Source organism: Nanorana parkeri, unplaced genomic scaffold (assembly GCF_000935625.1).
Source record: "Nanorana parkeri isolate BGI_ZX_2015 unplaced genomic scaffold, ASM93562v1 scaffold531, whole genome shotgun sequence".
Classification (NCBI taxonomy): domain Eukaryota; kingdom Metazoa; phylum Chordata; class Amphibia; order Anura; family Dicroglossidae; genus Nanorana; species Nanorana parkeri.
In genome coordinates, this window is record NW_017306799.1 from 957,849 (window position 1) to 976,812 (window position 18,964).

General features: G+C 41.2%; 1 protein-coding gene across 2 annotated transcripts in view; it reads right to left on the reverse strand.

Annotated features, from left to right (window-relative positions):
* MASP1 (mannan binding lectin serine peptidase 1) overlaps positions 1 to 18,964 on the reverse strand; it is a 98,809-nt gene that overhangs the window by 73,484 nt on the left and 6,361 nt on the right. For both annotated transcript variants that reach the window (XM_018561577.1, XM_018561578.1), the window contains exon 2: positions 8,330 to 8,555. In XM_018561577.1, coding sequence (XP_018417079.1) covers positions 8,330 to 8,555 — 226 coding nt within the window. The remainder of the gene's footprint in view (positions 1 to 8,329; positions 8,556 to 18,964) is intronic.

An 18,964-nucleotide genomic window follows, 5' to 3' on the forward strand; every position in this document is an offset into this window, starting at 1 on the left:
CACAGGAAGTGACCTCAAACTTCAATCATCACTTCCCTATATAAGCCCAGCCCAGACACTGCCAAATTGCTGGATTATCTTCAGTCCCCCCTTGTTCCTGTGCTAGTGTGTGATCTGTCTGAACTTGTTGTGACCTGGAAACCTATTTGACTACTCTTGATTGATGCCTGCCATTGACCTCGGATTTGTAACTTGACCATTCTACTTCTTTGCCCCTTTTGTACTCAGCTGCCAGATTGGAACCGACCCCGGCTTGAATCTCGACCATTCTTCTGATTAACCCTTGTGTACTTCGTTGCCAGAGTGGACTTGACCTCGGCTCGGATCTTGGACTAAGGATTGCATGGTGCTCTGCACCCCTGGCACCCGTGCCACTCGGTGTCCACCAAGTCTCTGTCTCCATCTCCAGAGACTTCAAGGACACGAGGTGCAAGGGAGGCCTCCCCACTACTTCGGTTTCACCTCAGGTACGTGGCGCCCGTGACAATTTCCTAAACCGATAAATACATTCACACTACTGTTACATGGATGGCAAAAGTGGCAGACAGGGATGGGGAGAAGGCGGGGGAAGAGGCAGAGCTGGAGGGGGGCCATGTTGCTGCACCATGGGCCTCTGGGTTGTACTTGCCCCCTGGGCTAAAAGTTGCCAGTCAGCCCCTGCCTGGATCCACCGACAAGCGCGGCCTCCAGTCTCCCACGCTGTTAGAAGCTGCATACAGAGTGTGCTGGTTACTACTTAAACCGGCGTGCGCTGTGTGCAGCTTCTGAGAAGATACACTATTAGCATAGCAAGGAAGCCGGCTGCGCATTTTGCATCGCTCCCGCTACGCTAATAGCGTAGCAGGGCCTCTCTCCCTCTGCCGCCTGTTTGTCACCTGCACCCGGCTGGCCCGCATCCGATGCGGCTCTGCGATCGGCGGCCGCTCGGTCCTCTAGGCGGTCCTCAGAAGGCCCAACTGGGTGGCCCTCTACAGTTTGGTTCTGATGAAGGGGCGTACCGCAGAAAAGCGTAAACCGTTTACCAACACAGGGATCGAGGTTACTGGTGTTTTACATTGCTCCAGATTCTCCCTGCCAGGGGTTCCGGCCTCTCACCTTATTCTACTGGTTTTTATTCTACCGAACTGTTGTAAGTACAGCCTTAGAGCTGCATGTTTTTACTATTAACATTTTTACACTATGGAGGCGCTCTCTTTTGTTCCTTTTCCCAACCCTCTACAGCGCCTGATTACAGGGCCGTGTCTGCCTGATCCAGCCAGCCCGGATCGCATACCGAGGCGATCCGGCTGGCTGTACCAGGTAGACGCGGCATGTTAGAGGGCCCCCTGCAGGGGCCTCCCGAGCACCTCCTTGATGAGCAGCAGCCGCACCGATAACAGAGCCGCACTGGATGCGGCGGGCAGCCGGGTGCAGGTGGCAGCTGGGGTCAAGGGGCCATTCGTGGTGGGCCTCATTCACACAAGCTCCCGGGATGGACAGGTGCTGTGTGTGATTAGTACGTAGCCCCTGTCCTTCTCTAGGATGATCCTGTCTGCGTCTGAGCCGGGACACCCGCAGCTGTACGGGCCTGCCCTTGAGGTGAGCGTAGGGCAGCGTATGACCGAGTACTCCCATAGAGAAGGACAGGGGGGGTACGTGCCGGCCTTTTCTCGTGTGAATGAGACCTTTAAGTGTATGCAAAGCCAAAATGTTTAGTTAATTTTGGATACAACAGGAAGTGGTTTATTTTTTTACTGTCTGTGTCCCGTTTGCAAAGATTTCCCTTCTTTTCTGCAGATGCAACATGAAGTAAGAAGAAATCTCTACAAACTGAGGGGAATTTCCCTCTTAAGTCATTTTTACTGGAATAGGTGCCCCATTGGAAGATTTATCCTGACCCCTTGTTCTGGTAACAGCTGTAACATTTTGGACTTATGTCCTTTAAGAGATGTCTGTAAATAAATGTTAGTAAATGGAGTGTTTTGAAGGGATAATATAGGGAATAGGCAGGTGTCCTGCATTGCAAAATAATAGCCTTTCATCGCTCCCATGTAAAAGATCAGCTGTAATATTATTTACCATAAACAGTTAAATGTTCTAAAAGCACACATGCTCACAATGTTCTATTCTTGGCTGGAAGGCAACCTCTAGGTCATTGTCATTTGCTGTAAACACTCTGAGATAAAGCTTTAACTGTTGATCAAATCCCGGCAATGATCAGTAATGTCAGCTGAATACAGTGACTAATAAATTCATGAACTTCCTCACAATGATGTTCCTCTCTATTAGCAAATGGGCTGTTCATTATTTCATTCATACTCATAAATATTTCTGTATTTTCCAATGCTGGACATTTGCATGTAGAATGCAAAGGTAAATATAGGAAAGAATGTTGTAATATTAACCTGTAATATTATTAATTATTATTATACAGGATTTTTATAGCAGCAACAGTTTGTGCAGCGCTTTACAATATAAGGAAGACATTACAATCACAGTACAATTCAAGAAAAGATGGTAAGGAGGGCCATGCCCATGAGGGCTTACAATCTAAAATATAGAGACAACTTAAACTTAGCTCCTGTTATGGGGGAACAAAACAGTGGCCTCTTCCCCTAGTGTCTTCAAAGACTACCTTTTGTTCTTCTATGTGATACATGGTCTCTCTGACCAATAGAGGGCCTCAAGAGGTGGGGCAGCATGGATACACACCCACATTTCACAGAAAAAATCAAGACGTCAAAATAAATTCAGTAGTCTGTATCTCTGGATCTAATTATTATTTTAACCTGTGATTTTCACAGAAAATGATTTCTGTTTTTGCATTTTTATCATGTACTCAGTTTGAATTTCCCAGGTTATGGCATATATATTTTATAAAATCCCCCCATTCATTGGATGACCATCTCAGAATGGTTGAATATTCATTGCCTATGGAGCCCCCAGAGGCAGGCCTGAAGAAGGCCTCTGAGGGGAATAGCGCTCAGGTCTCATTCACACCATGTGTTCAGGCTGTACTGGCTATTTTTTCCAGCACAGTGCTTAGGGCCAGTTCACACCACTTTCAGTGTGTTCCAGTACTTTTAGCTGCTGGAATGCACTGAATCACATTAACAAAATCCTCCCTGTGTTATGGGGTGGGAGGGGGCGTGGCGGTGCATTCAAGTCAATGGCACCACAGCCACGCCTGCCCTTAGTGCAATTGCCCACATCAGAAAGCGTGACCCATAAGTGCCTGAGTTCCAGTCCGGTGCAATCGCAAAAATAGTAAAAGCACTATTTTTTTCAATCGCACTGGACCGGAAAGCAGGCATTGATGTGCCACGCGTTCTGGTGTGAGCGATCACACTGCAGGCGGTGGGGAATGGCTGGAGTGCCATTGACTTAACCAGCCCTTAAACAAGACAAGGCAATTTGTCTTTTTACAGGTGGGCAAAGTTCACACCACAGTGTTGCGTTGGTGTGCATTTAAAAAAGTACTGCATGCAGTACTTTTTTTTTAAGTGTGCCGCAGTGAGACGTGGTACAACTGCATTGCACTGTGATGTGCCCATAGATTTTAAAGTGGACCTTTACCCCCTTTGACAAAAAATCACCTCAGCATGCTGCTTTTCATGCTGATATGATATCATCTTGCATACATTAGCTAAACAAACATATTTTTATTTTATTTACAAAATTCTTTTTTTTTCACTTCCTGATCCACTTTGGAATAAATTATGTAATTGTGCCAAAGCATTGCATCCTGGGAAGGTTACATCACCATTGCTGGGAAATCTCATCTGTAATCTCATGAGATCTCAGGGAAAGGCATTTTCCTCCCCTGAGATGATGTGCATGGTCACATGTCCTAGTCACATGGGCCAGAGTTCCAGGAAGTAAAGAGAAATCTACTAGCCTACCCTTAATTAAAATGGCCACTGTCAGAAGACTGGGGAAGAAAAGAGAACTATGGTATGCAAAAAATAAAAAGCCTGCCATTATCTAGAAGTATCTGTTTGTAGATTGTTATTACTAAACATTTCTAAAGGTGTGTTTGTTGGTATTTTAAAGATATGGGTAAAGTTCCTCTTTAATTAAATGTCACTTGTGACATTTCAATAAAGTTCTAAAAAAAAACAACAACATCAGGAGCTGTGCAGTTGAGCGTGGCTGCTGGTGTAAACAGGCCTTGGGGCTGTTTTTAAAACCTTTTCCATTTGCCGTGGTCTGTTTCCTGATAAGCCAGCACTAAAGGGGTTACTCACGAAAGGGTGAAGAGTTTGGAGGAAGGCAGCTGAAGTGAACAATCTAGGACAACATAGCTGAACTGGAAAGTGAGCTGAATTGGAGATTTTTTCCAAACCAGCTATTTTGGCTTAGATTGTTCACTTCTCCAGCCTTCTCCAAACACTTCACCCTTTAGTGAATAACCCCTAAATGTTTGCAGTATGCTGCCAAGCACATTTTCCAATCACTGCCACCATCACCAATGTTTACAACGTATGTTACTGTGCTCCAGGCAAGTGGGCAAAATGCAGTAGGAATCAAAAAAAGGTGATTTTCCCCAAGCTGAAAAGGTATAGACAGGCTACTAGTTTATGGCACATTGTCTATATACTAGGTCTGGTAATGATTACAATTTTCGTGTTCGATGAATACATTTTTTTTAAAATCGATTAATCGATTAATTTCGATTAATTATAACGCACATACAGATCCAACTACATTGGCCAATACACATACAGCACAGCAATGAAGTAATAAAATGAACTACGATCACACTAATCCAGCACGTCATTAATCACACGTGCCCCACTCAATATGGCCGCCGCTTGAGTGGGGCAACTCAGAATAATAACGTGCTGGATTAGTGTGATCCTACTCCATTTTATTACTTCATTGCTGTGCTGTATGTGTATAGGCCAATGCCTTGGCTGGCGCTCGTGCACTTCGAGCCACTTGGGGAAGGGGGGAGGAGTCAGGTGACGTTGATGTCCATGACGTCACTGGATTGCCGACGGGACTCCCGAAAGCCGGCGGAGAGGTGAGTGTTTTCATTAGCGACCAAAATAATTTTAATCGATCAAAAAGTTTAACGATTAATCGAGAAATTAATCTTTAATTTTCACAGCCCTACTATATACACTTTTCCATTTCTGCAGATGTTGCGAAAAACCCTTCTGAGGGAAGAATCTGGGTTACATTTTTGCAGCCAAACAATCTTTTTTCCACTTATATAAGCCAGGTGCAGGAATGCCTAGCACTGCTCCCCTTCCCTCTTTCATAAGTCTAAATATGCAGATCTGACCTAAAGTTTAATGTATTGTATATTAGGAAATCTTTCATAGGGAAGATCTTTTGCAACTACATAGTGCTTGCACATCTGTTGGCATCTTAAGGGACACCATATATGGCTGGAGGTTCCCAAAGGTGCAAAATTACCGATTTTAAAAATCAGTAGCTTTGCTTTGGCAGACAATTGGTTTCTAATGAAACATCTCTGGATGAACAGTACCTGATTATTTCCTCTTAAACAAGAACAACAAACATGTATTTGATGAGTCTAGAAAAACATAATCGTTGGTCCTGGAAGTTTAGTGATGCAACTTAGAGTGGCAAGATGTCTCACTACATGTCACTATTGGATGTAATCTCTGGAACCTACTCTGCTACCACCAGACACATTTAGCAAACAATGACATATGTCGTGTGATATCTGAAAATGTATGTTGAATACTTAATACTTAATATTTTTAAATATTATTTATTTGTGAAAAACATATCACTGGTCAAGAAGTTCTATAGATGTCAAGAAGCAAAGCTATTAATAGGAGCATTATGTCCTTATCCACACTAATAATTTAGTTTTAACTTCACTCTTTCACTTTACATACATGGATCAGAGACACAAATGTTCACACCAATTAAAGGAACTAGCTTAGATTGAAGGGTATTCCACAAGTTCTGCACACACAAGTCAAATGCTCAGCCACTAAAGGTAGTATCCATCAGTATAACAAAAGAAAGATTTACAGACCTCTCAGTAGGGAGCATGGAGCTGCAAAGAGGTGAGGAATACAAAGGGAATGGGCTGATATTGAGTGAGGAAGCTTGTTCTCACATATATTGTACAGCCCCACTTGATCTACTGAAGCCAAACTCATGTTTTAGGGCAAGGGTTATGCAAGCTGTGAGAGTAATGGGACAAAAAGAGAATAAACAATAGGAGTCTGCATTCAGACAGAAAGCAGTGCAGAGTATTGTGACAAATCAGCAGGGAGCAATTCACAAAGTTGCTTCACTCCAACAAACCAGGGAGCAATGGGTGATATGCCTACGATGGCATTGCACATAAGCAAACCATTGCTTAACAATACCAGTATCGCAATTATACATTTATACAACAATAAGTCAAATGACAAGTCTGGGCAAATTATAGCACACTTTAAGGTGATGAAATAATACTGAAATGTCAGTCCCAGCCATCACAGAAATGTATTTGAATGGTGCATGAGTGTGTCACCCTCCCCCATCCCCATCTTGAGTCTTTCTTCCATATGCTATTTAATCCTCAGGTTGCTGGAAAGGAAAATCTCCCACAACAAGAATAACGCAGCTGTCAATCATGTGAAAATGTTTACATCATTATCTAGGTCCAAGAAAAACATTTAATTAGCAGCAACCTCTCTGGGCACATCCATCAACCAGTGTGATGAGACAGGACAGGAAACAGCAAATATTAACTCAACCAGAGACCGTTGTGTTTATTCTAGGGCAGAGGACACTTCTTTGTTTTACATACTCTGGAATGAAGCCTATTATGATTGATAAGATTCTCAACCAAGTTACCATAACATGCAAAATGCTCCTTTCCATAGTTTCTATCCTTCCTATAGTTCCTATCTGACACCATTAACATATACCAGTGGGAGCTGCCACTCTACCAATGTGTTGGGTGCTATTGTATACACAGTATTGGTTAGAAAGTTATAGTTGTAAACCCAATCACTGGCATGACAAAATAGCTTAAAGTGATATTAAAGTCAAAGGATTTTAAACTATTTCAAATGCTGATGAAATCACCTAAAATGAATGTTGCTTCTTAACACTTAAAAGTTTTAGCTTCCTGAAGAATCAGCTTGGCCTGATATTATGTTTTAGGATTGCTCCGTTCTCAAGCAGCGTGATATGCAGTCACCTTTGTGTGTGCTAGTAAGCTGTGTGTGTCTCCATAAACACACAGGCACTGCAAATCAAGCTACTTCCCTCCCCTCTGGCCCCCCCTCCTCCCTTCTCCAAGCTAGTAGATGAACAGTTGCTGCTCTGTCCCTTATGGCCTTGTACTGGACATGAAGTTCAGGGAAGCTGAGTTGAGAGACTTGGAAGCAGCTGTTCAGAAACATGATGATTGTAAGTGTTTGGGCAAAAATGTAAAGCAATGCTTTGCTGGACAATGAATATTTGATTGATCTAGATTCATTATAGAAAAAAAGTTTGAGGGTTTAATACAACTTTAACATGATAAAATACAGTAATTGTAAATGTGATTTTCAATCTATTAAAATCTCCAGTTGTCATTTAAATACTCCCTGGTGATCCTGCCAAAAAGATTCTTGTTCAGGTATTTTCTATTATAGGGAGGGTGACAACCTGAGCTGTAACTACGTGTGACTAGGCCTTATAGTAAAACAGACATCTTCTGTTTGTCTAATCTCCATATCAAAGACAAGTCCTCTAGTAACACAGATCTCTATCTGTTCATTCATTTTATCCAAATTCATTTGTCATCTACTGTATGTCCCTGTCTCCCAACTGTGCTCCTGCATTTTCATCCTGTTACACAAACCTTTAATATAGACTGCAAGTGGCTATTTTAACACATTTTGCATCAGTGAACTCCCCCTGAGAAATGTCATGCAGTCATCACTGAAGTGCATGCATGTATACAGGAAATTGGTGCAAAGAGGCTGCAGGAGATAAGCGAAACACAGAATACATAATTTAATTTAAGAATGGCAGTTGTTTATAACACACAGTGCTTTAGCAAACTAAATGTCATTCAGTAAGGGCCTATACACAGCGTTGCTGTGTTTCATTGACACACAATAGCATGTTGTATGGCATTTGAATATGCATTGTGTTAAGGTAGCCCAAGCATTATCAATCGGCAGCCAATGCATCACAAGGTGGTCAAAAAGGGCAAGCACCATTTCTTTTGGCACAATGCAGCACAATGCACAGCATGTTTTTCCATGCATTACCACAATGTATAGATCTGAATAGGCCATTTACACATACTTTAATAGTAGTCACATAAATCTAATATCTGTTTACAGTGCTTAGTATTACTTTTCACTCTTTACTGTACCTTAGCGTAGTCATACTCGCAGAGGTAAGATGGTTCCAGGTCGAAGTGTATAAAGTACAGCCTGATTCTGAATCCCTCTGGCACAGTAATATTCCAGGTCACTTCTGAATCACTTGGATACAACTCTGGAAAATTGGGTGTTCGGATCTCACCATACATGTCTTTAAGAACAATGACCTCCCCTTCAGCGAGCACCCATAATAAAGGAAAAGCGAGTTGGAAGAGCCTAAAAAACAAAATGCATCTTGTTACATATGTTTACAAAAAAAAAACTCAACTTTTTTATTTTACTTGTAAATATATCTAATTCCCTTTTGATTCTCTTGGATACTATTATATTGCTCTATATAAGAGAACTTCCCTCCAGTGTTCACATTGTCCTACATGTTTGTTGTCTGAGAGAAAAAGGTTTCTGTGTTTATTACCCAAATAAAACACAAATATTACCTTGTATGATGGTAAACTCATTTGTCGATTGTCAACTAGTAGCAGAAAACACAAATCCACCACTTCATAAATAACATAAAAAGGAAGAACCACAGCTCGACAATGCTCAGGAAACAATCTCCCTGTTCATATAGAAACCAGTCTAAAGGGATATCTCTTACAATCTAATACTTTAATTAAATTCCCTAAAACTGGAAGAGTGGAAGAATGGAAATTTCCAACTAGCTTTGTGTCCATCCAGGGAATTCCTCAAGGGTCTTACCATGTGACTCACAGCCAGTCCTTTTACATTTCCTGGCTGTTACATTGCACAATTAACAGCTAGATAAAAGTAATCCGATTCAAAATATTAACAGGTGATCAAGAGACACACAGTATAACAGAATTCTGAAGCATGGAATTATACAATTATTCACAATATACATTTAAACAGCATGTAACATATTTCAGCTTGTTTATCCCCTTTAACTCCATATAATTCAAACTTCTACTACGCAATCTATCTCAAAATTCTACAGACCTCTGAATTTACTATTTCTTTATTTTTTCAAAAGGATACCCCTAACTCACTTCTATAACTCATCAATGTCTGACCAGCATATTGGGGTTGATTTACTAAAGAAAGAAAGGCTGTTCAATAAGGAAAGTGAATTCTTTATGCCCACATTATGTATATGTGCACATTGAAAAGTGAATATTAGTAAATATTGTTTGCACAGTTATCTGCAAGAAAAGTTTAAAAAAAACAGGATTTTTGCTAGCCCATGACTGAAAGTGAACACAGATTCACGGTATTTACCAGCATCACTTTATTAAGAGCCAACTGTGGAAAATATTAAAAACCAAAGTATTAAAATAGCTGTTTAATGTTTTTCCACTTTTAAATACAATCTGTGGTCTCATTTTGTCTAAAATAATATGATGGTGTGCTATTAGGAAAGTCTTCAGTAGAACGTATGCAGCATGTACAGAATTTGGCATTTACTTTGTGTGTGATATGCTTGTTCCTAAGATATGGATTATTCTTACGTACCGTATATACTCGAGTATAAGCCGAGATTTTCAGCCCATTTTTTTGGGTGAAGGCTTATATTCGGGTCAATACTTTTTCCCAGTTTTTTTTGCTAAAATAAGGTACCTCGGCTTATATTCGGGACGGCTTATACTCGAGTATATACGGTAAATGAAATCAATTATACTTAAAACAGGAGATATTCACCCTAATTAGTGAGTGCATATTTAGGAAGAGAGAAACATATATATTAAGCAGTCTAGTCCGGGATGTGCTTGTTGCCCTCCATAACTCCATCAGGTAGTTCCTCCTGCATTCTTAAACTAAGAAGTGCGCCTCACAGATGAGGTACAGGATGGCATCTAAAAAAAAAAGCAATCCTCTGACATTAAGAACTGGGAGAGCTGTAAAAGCCACAGAGCGGACATGAAGGATGAAATCCAGGTTAACAGTGAGGCGCTTTTCATGAAACAAGGCTAGCATAAAGTAGGGGTCAGGCTCGAGAAGAGAAGTACGACAAAGGTTCTGATATGGGTCTGTGATATAGGATGTGGAATGCTGGCAGCACTGATGAATGTCAACATCAGGCAGCATTTTTCTCTACCATGGAAATATTCTTACACACTATAACATAGACTATTATACACTACACTATTATAAGCCTTGCCATCCTGTGTTCCATTACTTTTTGCAGTGTCAGTATATGGTGCGCACTAAATCTTGCCACATAATGCCAAGCATATACTGTATATTTCCAATGTTGCATTAGCTACATTCCTAACCTTTGCACTATCACTTTTTCCTGTGGATAAACAGATATAGATGGAGATTTGAAACAAGCAAGTAATATACACTTTTGCCTGGTCAGATTTCCAGAGGCCAGTGGGTCACCAGGTTTTGGTAAGTCAGGCCTGACAGGAAAAACTTTAAGAACCCTTGATTTGGAGCATACTATGGTACGTACCAGTTCCACACACCTTTGCCCCTCTCTCTTCCTCATCTCTCGACAGAAGAAAAAATGTCCAGTTGTAGAGAAGCTGGTTGCCATAGGCAACTGATCCAGATTCTCTCTGCTCCAGTTTTAAAAAATTCCCCTCTCTGTATTTTGCATTTTCAATCATCAGTCTTTACAATTAGTCTGGTGCTTAATTATCTCTCAAAGTTTGGGTGAATTATCTCCTTGGCTTGCACATCTCCCATTCTATAGGTTATTTCCTCCCATTGAAGTACTCGTGACTTATTAATCTTTTATATTTTATCAACTCTTTTATTTTGTTGGCAGTAGAACAGATAAAGGGATGATCATTTTTGTGAAATGTGTATTTCAATATGATAAAAAACATGTCCCATTTGAATACAGAGCTAGGCATGGGTTGATATGTAACAGTGTTCAGAGGGTTTTATTTCATATTAGAAAATTAAATACATCAGATTCATGAACTAATAGCTAGTGTATTTTGAAAGCCCAATACACTCAGATACATACATTTTCTAGAATGTACAGTACCGTTCTGGTGCATTTTTTCTTTCGCAAATGTGTTTTCAATAATCCACTGGAATATAATTTAGGAAGATTCACATGACCAGAATAAAAGAGGGAAGAAAGATATAGTTAACTGTTTTATTGACTGTAGGATTCATACCACAGCTAGAAAATGAAAAATTTTTTGCTGTGTGAGTAAAATATATCTGTACATATCAAATGGAAGGAAAATTGCTGATCTCTGTTTCACTGTGATTGTGCTAGGAATAATCAGCACCGTCTGAAAGTTATGTAAAGTGTCTCACTAATACTTCCATGGCAAGCACAGCACACAAAACATCAAACACTGTCTGTGGACTAAGCTGTCCTAGAGGTTGATGTTTTGTTAAATCATTCTGACAGGAATGAACAAGTCAGAGAATTGAAAAGGAGATGGTATAAAAATTGACGGCTGTTTCGAAGCCACACGAAGCAAGCCGATGTACGGCTGATTTCAGCCGATATACGGCTGAAATCAGCCGTACCAGCCTGAAGTGAATAGCCGAATAGTGTTCGGCTCACTTCACTTCTGATCGGTCATTCACTCGGCTGCCCTCGGCAGCTTTGTGAATAGACCCCTATATCTCGAAAGAAAAGAGAAGCTAGTGAGTAATGAAGTATAATTTGTGGTATTTAAATTGGTAGCGTTTAGTGCTGTGGCTGGGGATGTGGTAAATATGTAATAAAAGCCAGGGTGCTTCATCACCATCAAGTTTTACAGAATGTACAACGATTCATGCAGATTATTATAATATATACAGTAAATTAAAAAAATGAAAAAATGGGGGTGTTCTAAAACTTTTGACCAGTAGTGTATATATACAGTGATTAGCCATATCGTCATGACCATTGACAGGTGAAGTGAATAACATTGATTATCTTGTTATAATGGCATCTGGAAATGGTTGGGATATAATAGGCAGCATGTGAACATATTGCCCCTGAAGCTGATGTGTTGCGAGCAGAAAAAATGGGCAAGCCTAAGGGTTTGAGCAACTTTGTCAAGGGCCACATTATGATGGCTAGACGTCTGGGTTAAAGAAACTCAAAAACTGCAGCTCTAATAGGATGTTCCCAGTCTTCAGTGGTCAGGAACTACTAAAAGTGGTCCAAAGAAAGAAAACATGTGAACCGGCAACAGGGTCATGGGCGCTAAGGCTCATAGGTGCATGTGGTAAGCAAAGGCGGGCACGTATAGTTGGAGCCAATAAAACAATGACTGTAGCTCAAATTGCTTGAAACGTTATTGCTGGTTCCTATAGAAAGGTATCTCAACACATAGTGCATTGCAGTAGCCGCGTACAGCAGAGGACGCCGCGGGCTCGCAGGGACAAGGTAAGTGACACTTTTCTGTGCTTTCCCGAGTCTGGCTCGGGGTTACTGCTCCTGGTATTGAAAATTAACCCCGAGCCAGGCTCGGGAATACCGCCAGGGAGGTTAATGTGTACGGGGCGTAGTGCAGCCACAGATTGGTTAGGGTGCCTATGCTGACCTATGTCCACTGCCAAAAGTGCCTACAATGGGCATGTAAGCATCAGAAGCAAAGGAGCAATGGAAAAAGTTGGCTTGGTCTGATGATTCACATTTTCTTTTATATCATGTGGCTGGCCGGGTGCGTGTGTGTCAATTACCAGGAAAAGAGATGGCACCAGGAGGCACTTTGGGAAGAAGGCAAGCCGGCGGAGGCAGTGTCATGCTTGGGGCAATGCTCTGCTGGGAAACATTGGGTCCTGATATTCATGTGGATGTCATTTTGACAATTACCATCTACCTAAGCCTTGTTACTGATCAAGTACACACCTTCATGGAAACGGTATTCCCTTATTGCAGTGGCCTCTTTCAGCAGGCTAAAACACCCTGCCACACTGCTAAAATAGTTCAAGAATGGTTAGAGGAACAAAACAACAAATTCAAGGTGTTGACATGGCCTCCAAATTTACAGATCTCAATCCAATTCAGCATCTGTGGGATGTGCTGAAAAACCAAGTCCAATTCAGGGAGGCCCCACCTTGCAACTTACAGGAATTAAAGGATCTGCTAGTACTGGCTTGGTACGAGATATCACAGCACACCTATACAGAGGTCTAATGGAGTCCATGCCTCAATGGGTCAGGGCTATTTTTGTGGCAAAATGGGGACCTACTTAATATTAGGTGGGTGGTCATATTGTTATGGTTGATCAATGTACATACAAATCCAAATTAAAATATATTATGCACATGCACATATAACTTTAATACTTTAATAACTGTAAATATTTGTAATGGAAAGTATGTTGCTCTGTGAAATCATTGCCCCCATGCCCGGCTAGAGGTCCCCTTTGCCTGTTGTCTCTCCCTCAATTCATGTTACACCTTAGCTTTTATGTAACATAACATAAATACGAACACTATGGGGTCTATTCACTAAGCTGCCGTAGGCAGCCAAGTGAAAGACCGACCTGAAGTGAAGTGAGCGGAACGCTGTTCGTCTATTCAGTTCAGGCTGGTACGGCTGATTTCAGCCGTTTATCGGCTGAAATCAGCAGTACATCGGGTGGCTATGCGTGACCCGAAGTGCAGAAGGAGTTTGGCTCAGCCGATCCAACATCTGGATCGGCTGAGCCGAACCTCCGGCAGGCTACTCGCTGCTGTTCGGTCTATTCTCATAGATGCCGAACAGAGCAGGAGCGGGAGACTCCCGGAGCGCCAGGGAGAGTTAGGCTGTCTGGAGATCAGTGTCCCTGGTTAGCTGGCAACCAGGGACGCTGATCTCTCTGCAAGTGGCCGGAGCCAGCCGTAAGATCACGTCTGGCTCCGCCCAGCTGTCAGAAGCAGGCTGTCGGCCGGCCAATGCGTTCGAGGCATATGCGTTCGGCTCGACTGAGCTGCTCGGCCAAGCTCGGGAACTCTACGGGCTATTGTGAATAGCCTGTACAGCAGCCCTTCGATTCTACTGAACCGAATGGGTCCTGGGGCCAAAGCTATCCGAAGGATCAGCCGAAGCTACGACTAGATCCTTCGGCTGCTTCGTGAATAGACCCCAGTGTCTTTCTTTTACACTGTCATGCTGAGCTGACATAGTGCTCATGATAAACTATCTGTGTATTACCCCTATTAGTTTTTGTATACACACACATCAGAACCAAAGGCAAACAAACAATCCTTTCCAACAATGCATGTTCTCAGGTGCATTCAGGGATAATGGATCTTGAATAAAATACTTGAATGATACATGTTTGTATTACAAGTATAGATCTTAAGCTGCACCATCACAAAGAACGTTATTAAACCTCCAATATTTTATTAAATATAATTAAAGCATCTGTACTGGCACAAATATGAATATATTCCAAGGCATGGCGAGTGGTTAACCTACTAGCATGGTTGTGGAAGGAAACCAGAGTGCCTGGAACAAACCCACGCAAGCATATGGAGAACATACAAACTCCATGCAGACAGAGTCAGCATCCTGGCCAGGATTTGAATCAAGGGCCCTAGTGCTGTGAGACAGAAGTGCTAACTACTAAGCCACTGTGCTGCCCGTGAGTAGGGTGAATATTTAAATATTCACTCATATTCGCTATTATCATAGATAGACATAAGCAAACTGGATTGTGATGAATCTGCTGTTGGCCCAGATTACTTCAAATATGTTTCTGAGGATCAGGGGAAGAGTTTAAGACAAGATTTTTTAAAGCTTAGAATGGCTGAACTAAAGGGTTGAGTTTAGCTTTAGTTATGTGTTTAGCGGTGGGTTGGTTATGGTTAAGTTTTGGGCTAGACTGAGGTTTAGGAGTTTGGTCATGGGTTTATATTAGTGGTTATGTTCAGGTTTTGGGATATTTTGTGTGGTTAGGTTGAGGTTAAAAAAAACCTACACTGAGTGCAATGCAGGAGCTACAATTGCTAACTTCCCTGAGAAGAATTATCAGTTTCTTGGCAGTCTCTAGATTAAATAATTTTAGGAGTCTATTCACGAAGCTGCCGAAGGATCTGGCCGTAGCTTCGGCCGATCCTTTGGCTAGCTTCAGCCCCAGGGCCCCTTTGGTTCAGTAGAACCGAAGGGGTGCTGTACGGGCTATTCACAATAGCCCGTACGGCTCCCGATCGTGGCCGACCGGCTCAGCCACAGGGAAAGTTTTTTTTTTTTTTACAGCAGCAGAGCCGCCGGACAATAGAAAACTATTGGGCGGAGCTAGCTGTCATTGCTAGCTCCACACAATCGTTTTCTTTTTTCGTATTTACTTTTTTTTTACTTTTTTCTGTTTCTTCACTCTTTTTCTGTTCTGCTTGGTCCCTCTGAGGGACCGAGCAGAACAGCCAAGCCCAATGCCGCTCAGCGGCTAAACAGTGTTCGGCTCACTTCACTTCAGATCGGTCATTCACTCGGCTGCCCTCGGGAGCTTCGTGAATAGACCCCTTAGAGTTTCCAGATTTAATACTTTCAGAGTCACTGACCCGGAACAAACATTCAGGTTAAAAAGTCAAAGTGAAGTCAGCATACCTGATCTGTATACGTATGCCAGGTCAATGACTTAGAAAGTTGAAGCCATTGGATCAATATGACAGACATGCAACTTGCATTTTGATAAGGAGAGTTCAACAATAGTACCCTTCACATTATCTTACTGCAAGTTTCTTTTAAAGGTAAATTGGTAATTTCATATCAAACTGTCAGGGTTGTAAAATATTAACTTTGCATGTTAAATATAATTGGGTCCAAAATAACATGCAGCATCTCTAAATGTAATCATATATGTATGTGTATCTAACAATATCATATATCGTAAATAAATACATGGTAGGAAAAAAACAACCACAGGTGCTACTTTCCTTCTCTCTTTGCTGACTTCATAATACTTTGAATAAAAGAGTCAGTAAAAACACACCATTCATATTAATGAATTCCCCAATGAATATTTAGTAATGTAAGAGTTAGAATGCAGAGCTGACTCTTGTCAAATTTCAATATTGGGTCTCTGCAGTTAAGCAGTAGATTTTTATATTGCTTCAATAGAAGATGTTACTGATTTATCAAGTTCCAAGAAAATAAACGTGGGACAGGAGCTTTAGAGTTTTTGTTGCTCTGTGTTTCTAAGAGGATGATTTGATTACTGCAGCATTTTGCATTTCAAAGATTTTTTTTTTAAACTCCAGACACTTGCAAGAATCATTTTCATTTTGTGCACTAATGTCAATCTTCTCGCTTATAATTCTTATGCAAATGAGCTTATTCAGTGAAGTCTTAGGAATAAGTCAAATGATTTACATTTGTATGTAATGGAACAGACCTAGACAATTAGGAGTTACAGAAAACAAAATTATACATTTTAGAAAACTGACAGTAATTACGATGAAGTTTGATGCACGCCACTATTTTACTATTTAGTGCTTTTTTTTTCCAAGACTTTCATTTTTGTGCCTTAATAAATTTGTAAAAATGAGAACATTTCTCAGATTTTCTGAGCTCTGCTTGGTAGATGAAATATAAATGGTGTTGTGTTGTAAAATGTAAGTCCCCAGCTTTTTATGTTATTACAATGTATATCATTCAACTATAGTTAAGGAACAGAAGTGTGTCTGCACACAATTAAGCAAATAAATTGAATGTGTTTAATAATATATTGCAAATGTAGCAAGAGGGTATAATTCACACAATCACCTCCCTAGATTTCTCTAAGAGAAAAACAAACTGTAAAGGTTATTTACCATTATAGCAAATGCTTAATCTCATGAAAGAGGACCAGCAGATCTTGCATAGGAAACTACTAATACCAAGGACAATGCCTATGCTCATGTGTGATATTGGGGTTCATTTAGTAAAGGCAATATGCTATTCACTTTGCAAGGGGATGTCTCCCCTTAGTTTAGTGAATTAGGTGAAGTTCTGCTGACTTCCATCACCCAGTCATGTGCAAGCAGGTTTTTTTATTTTCCTTGCACATGATTTGATATTCTTTGCAAAATGAATTTTCACTATAATAACTAAGCTAAGAGGAAACTTCCCCCTGCAAAGAGCAAATTTTCTTGCAAAGTCAACAGCCTATTTGGCTTTAGTAAACCAACCCTATTGTGTCTGCGCTATTTTTCAGTCCGAGATGGGGGCATATGGGAACACTGGAGGCAGTGGTTGAAATCATTTTTAGGTGAGAATTGAGGGGGGCAGAACAAGAATAAACTATTTACCGAAAGATGTCACCAGCACTCCAAAAGTAGATTCAATAAGTTTTAATGACAACGGTCATTCAAAATCACAAGTACTTTCGGGGCCACGTTGGGTCCTGATGACGGTACCCAACGTGGCCCCGAAAGTACTTGTGATTTTGAATGACCGTTGTCATTAAAACTTATTGAATCTACTTTTGGAGTGCTGGTGACATCTTTTGGAATTCTACTTGGTTACACGGTGCCACCGTGGTCGCTACGAGCACCCTATTACAGACATTATCTCCTAGGAGATCCGGTAAGGAGTGCAGTAAGACACACAATTTTTTTAAACTATTTACCGAACACAAAACATGAAAACTGTTTGTGTAATAGAGAGGTGGGAGAAAGACAATGGTGACGTGCAGAAAATGGTGAAAGAATATATACCCTGGTTACCAGACTAGCACATTGGGAATCTCCTTCAATATTATTCTTTTAAGTAAAGCAAGACAGTGTATATGTGAGCTGATCATGAGATCATATATGGACAGTTGTTTCTAATAATTTCCAAGTTTTAGATCTACTCAGTGACACTTGCATAAACTCAATGTACAATTAAAACTAACACTACCGCCAGATATAATGAAGATGGTAACTATGGGCTATTTACTAAGAGTAATTTTCAGTTTTCTACTTCTGTTCATATACCTAATTAGGTCAAGGGGAAAATTAATTAAATTCATTAAAAAAACAACAACTAAACCTGCTCGTATAATTAAAGACACACTTGCATCATATGTTTTATTTCTCTAAATGACACAGGGGTGGATTTATAAATATAGCAGTTCCTGTTCACCTATCAAACTGAATGTTAGTAAAAAGGATGAACCTCTGTTCACTTTGAATACCCAAAACAAATATACTTTGCTAAGACATTATTGGTTGATTGAAGTAACACAGTTGCACCTAATTTACTGAACTCATTAAGCATTCCTAGTGAATAGCCTCTGCTCTTATAGTAAATCATCCTCTATGCCTTCTTCTTCACTGGTTAAAAGTGGCATCATTGCAGGTAACTTCATATTACTGGTGTGAAATGGACAAGGATATGAAAATATAGGGGTCTATTCACATAGCTGCCGAAGGATCTGGCTGTAGCTTCGGCGGATCCTTCGGCTGGCTTCGGCCCCAGGACCCCTTCGGTTCAGGAGAACCGAGGGGGTGCTGTACGGGCTATTCACGGCCAAGCAGCTCAGTCAAGTGCTGAGCCGTGCTGAAAGCCGAAGATGGCCGGCCGACAGCCTGCTTCTGACAGCTGGGCGGAGCCAGCCGCGATCTTACGGCTGGCTACGGCCACTTTCAGAGAGATCAGCGTCCCTGGTTGCTAACCAGGGACACTGATATCCAAACATCTAACTCTCCCTGGCGTCCCGGGAGTCTGCTGCTCCCGGCCGCCAAGGAGAAAAACCCCGCTGTGTCTTTTTTCTTTATTCTGACACGAGCATGTCAGAATAGAGAAAAAAAAA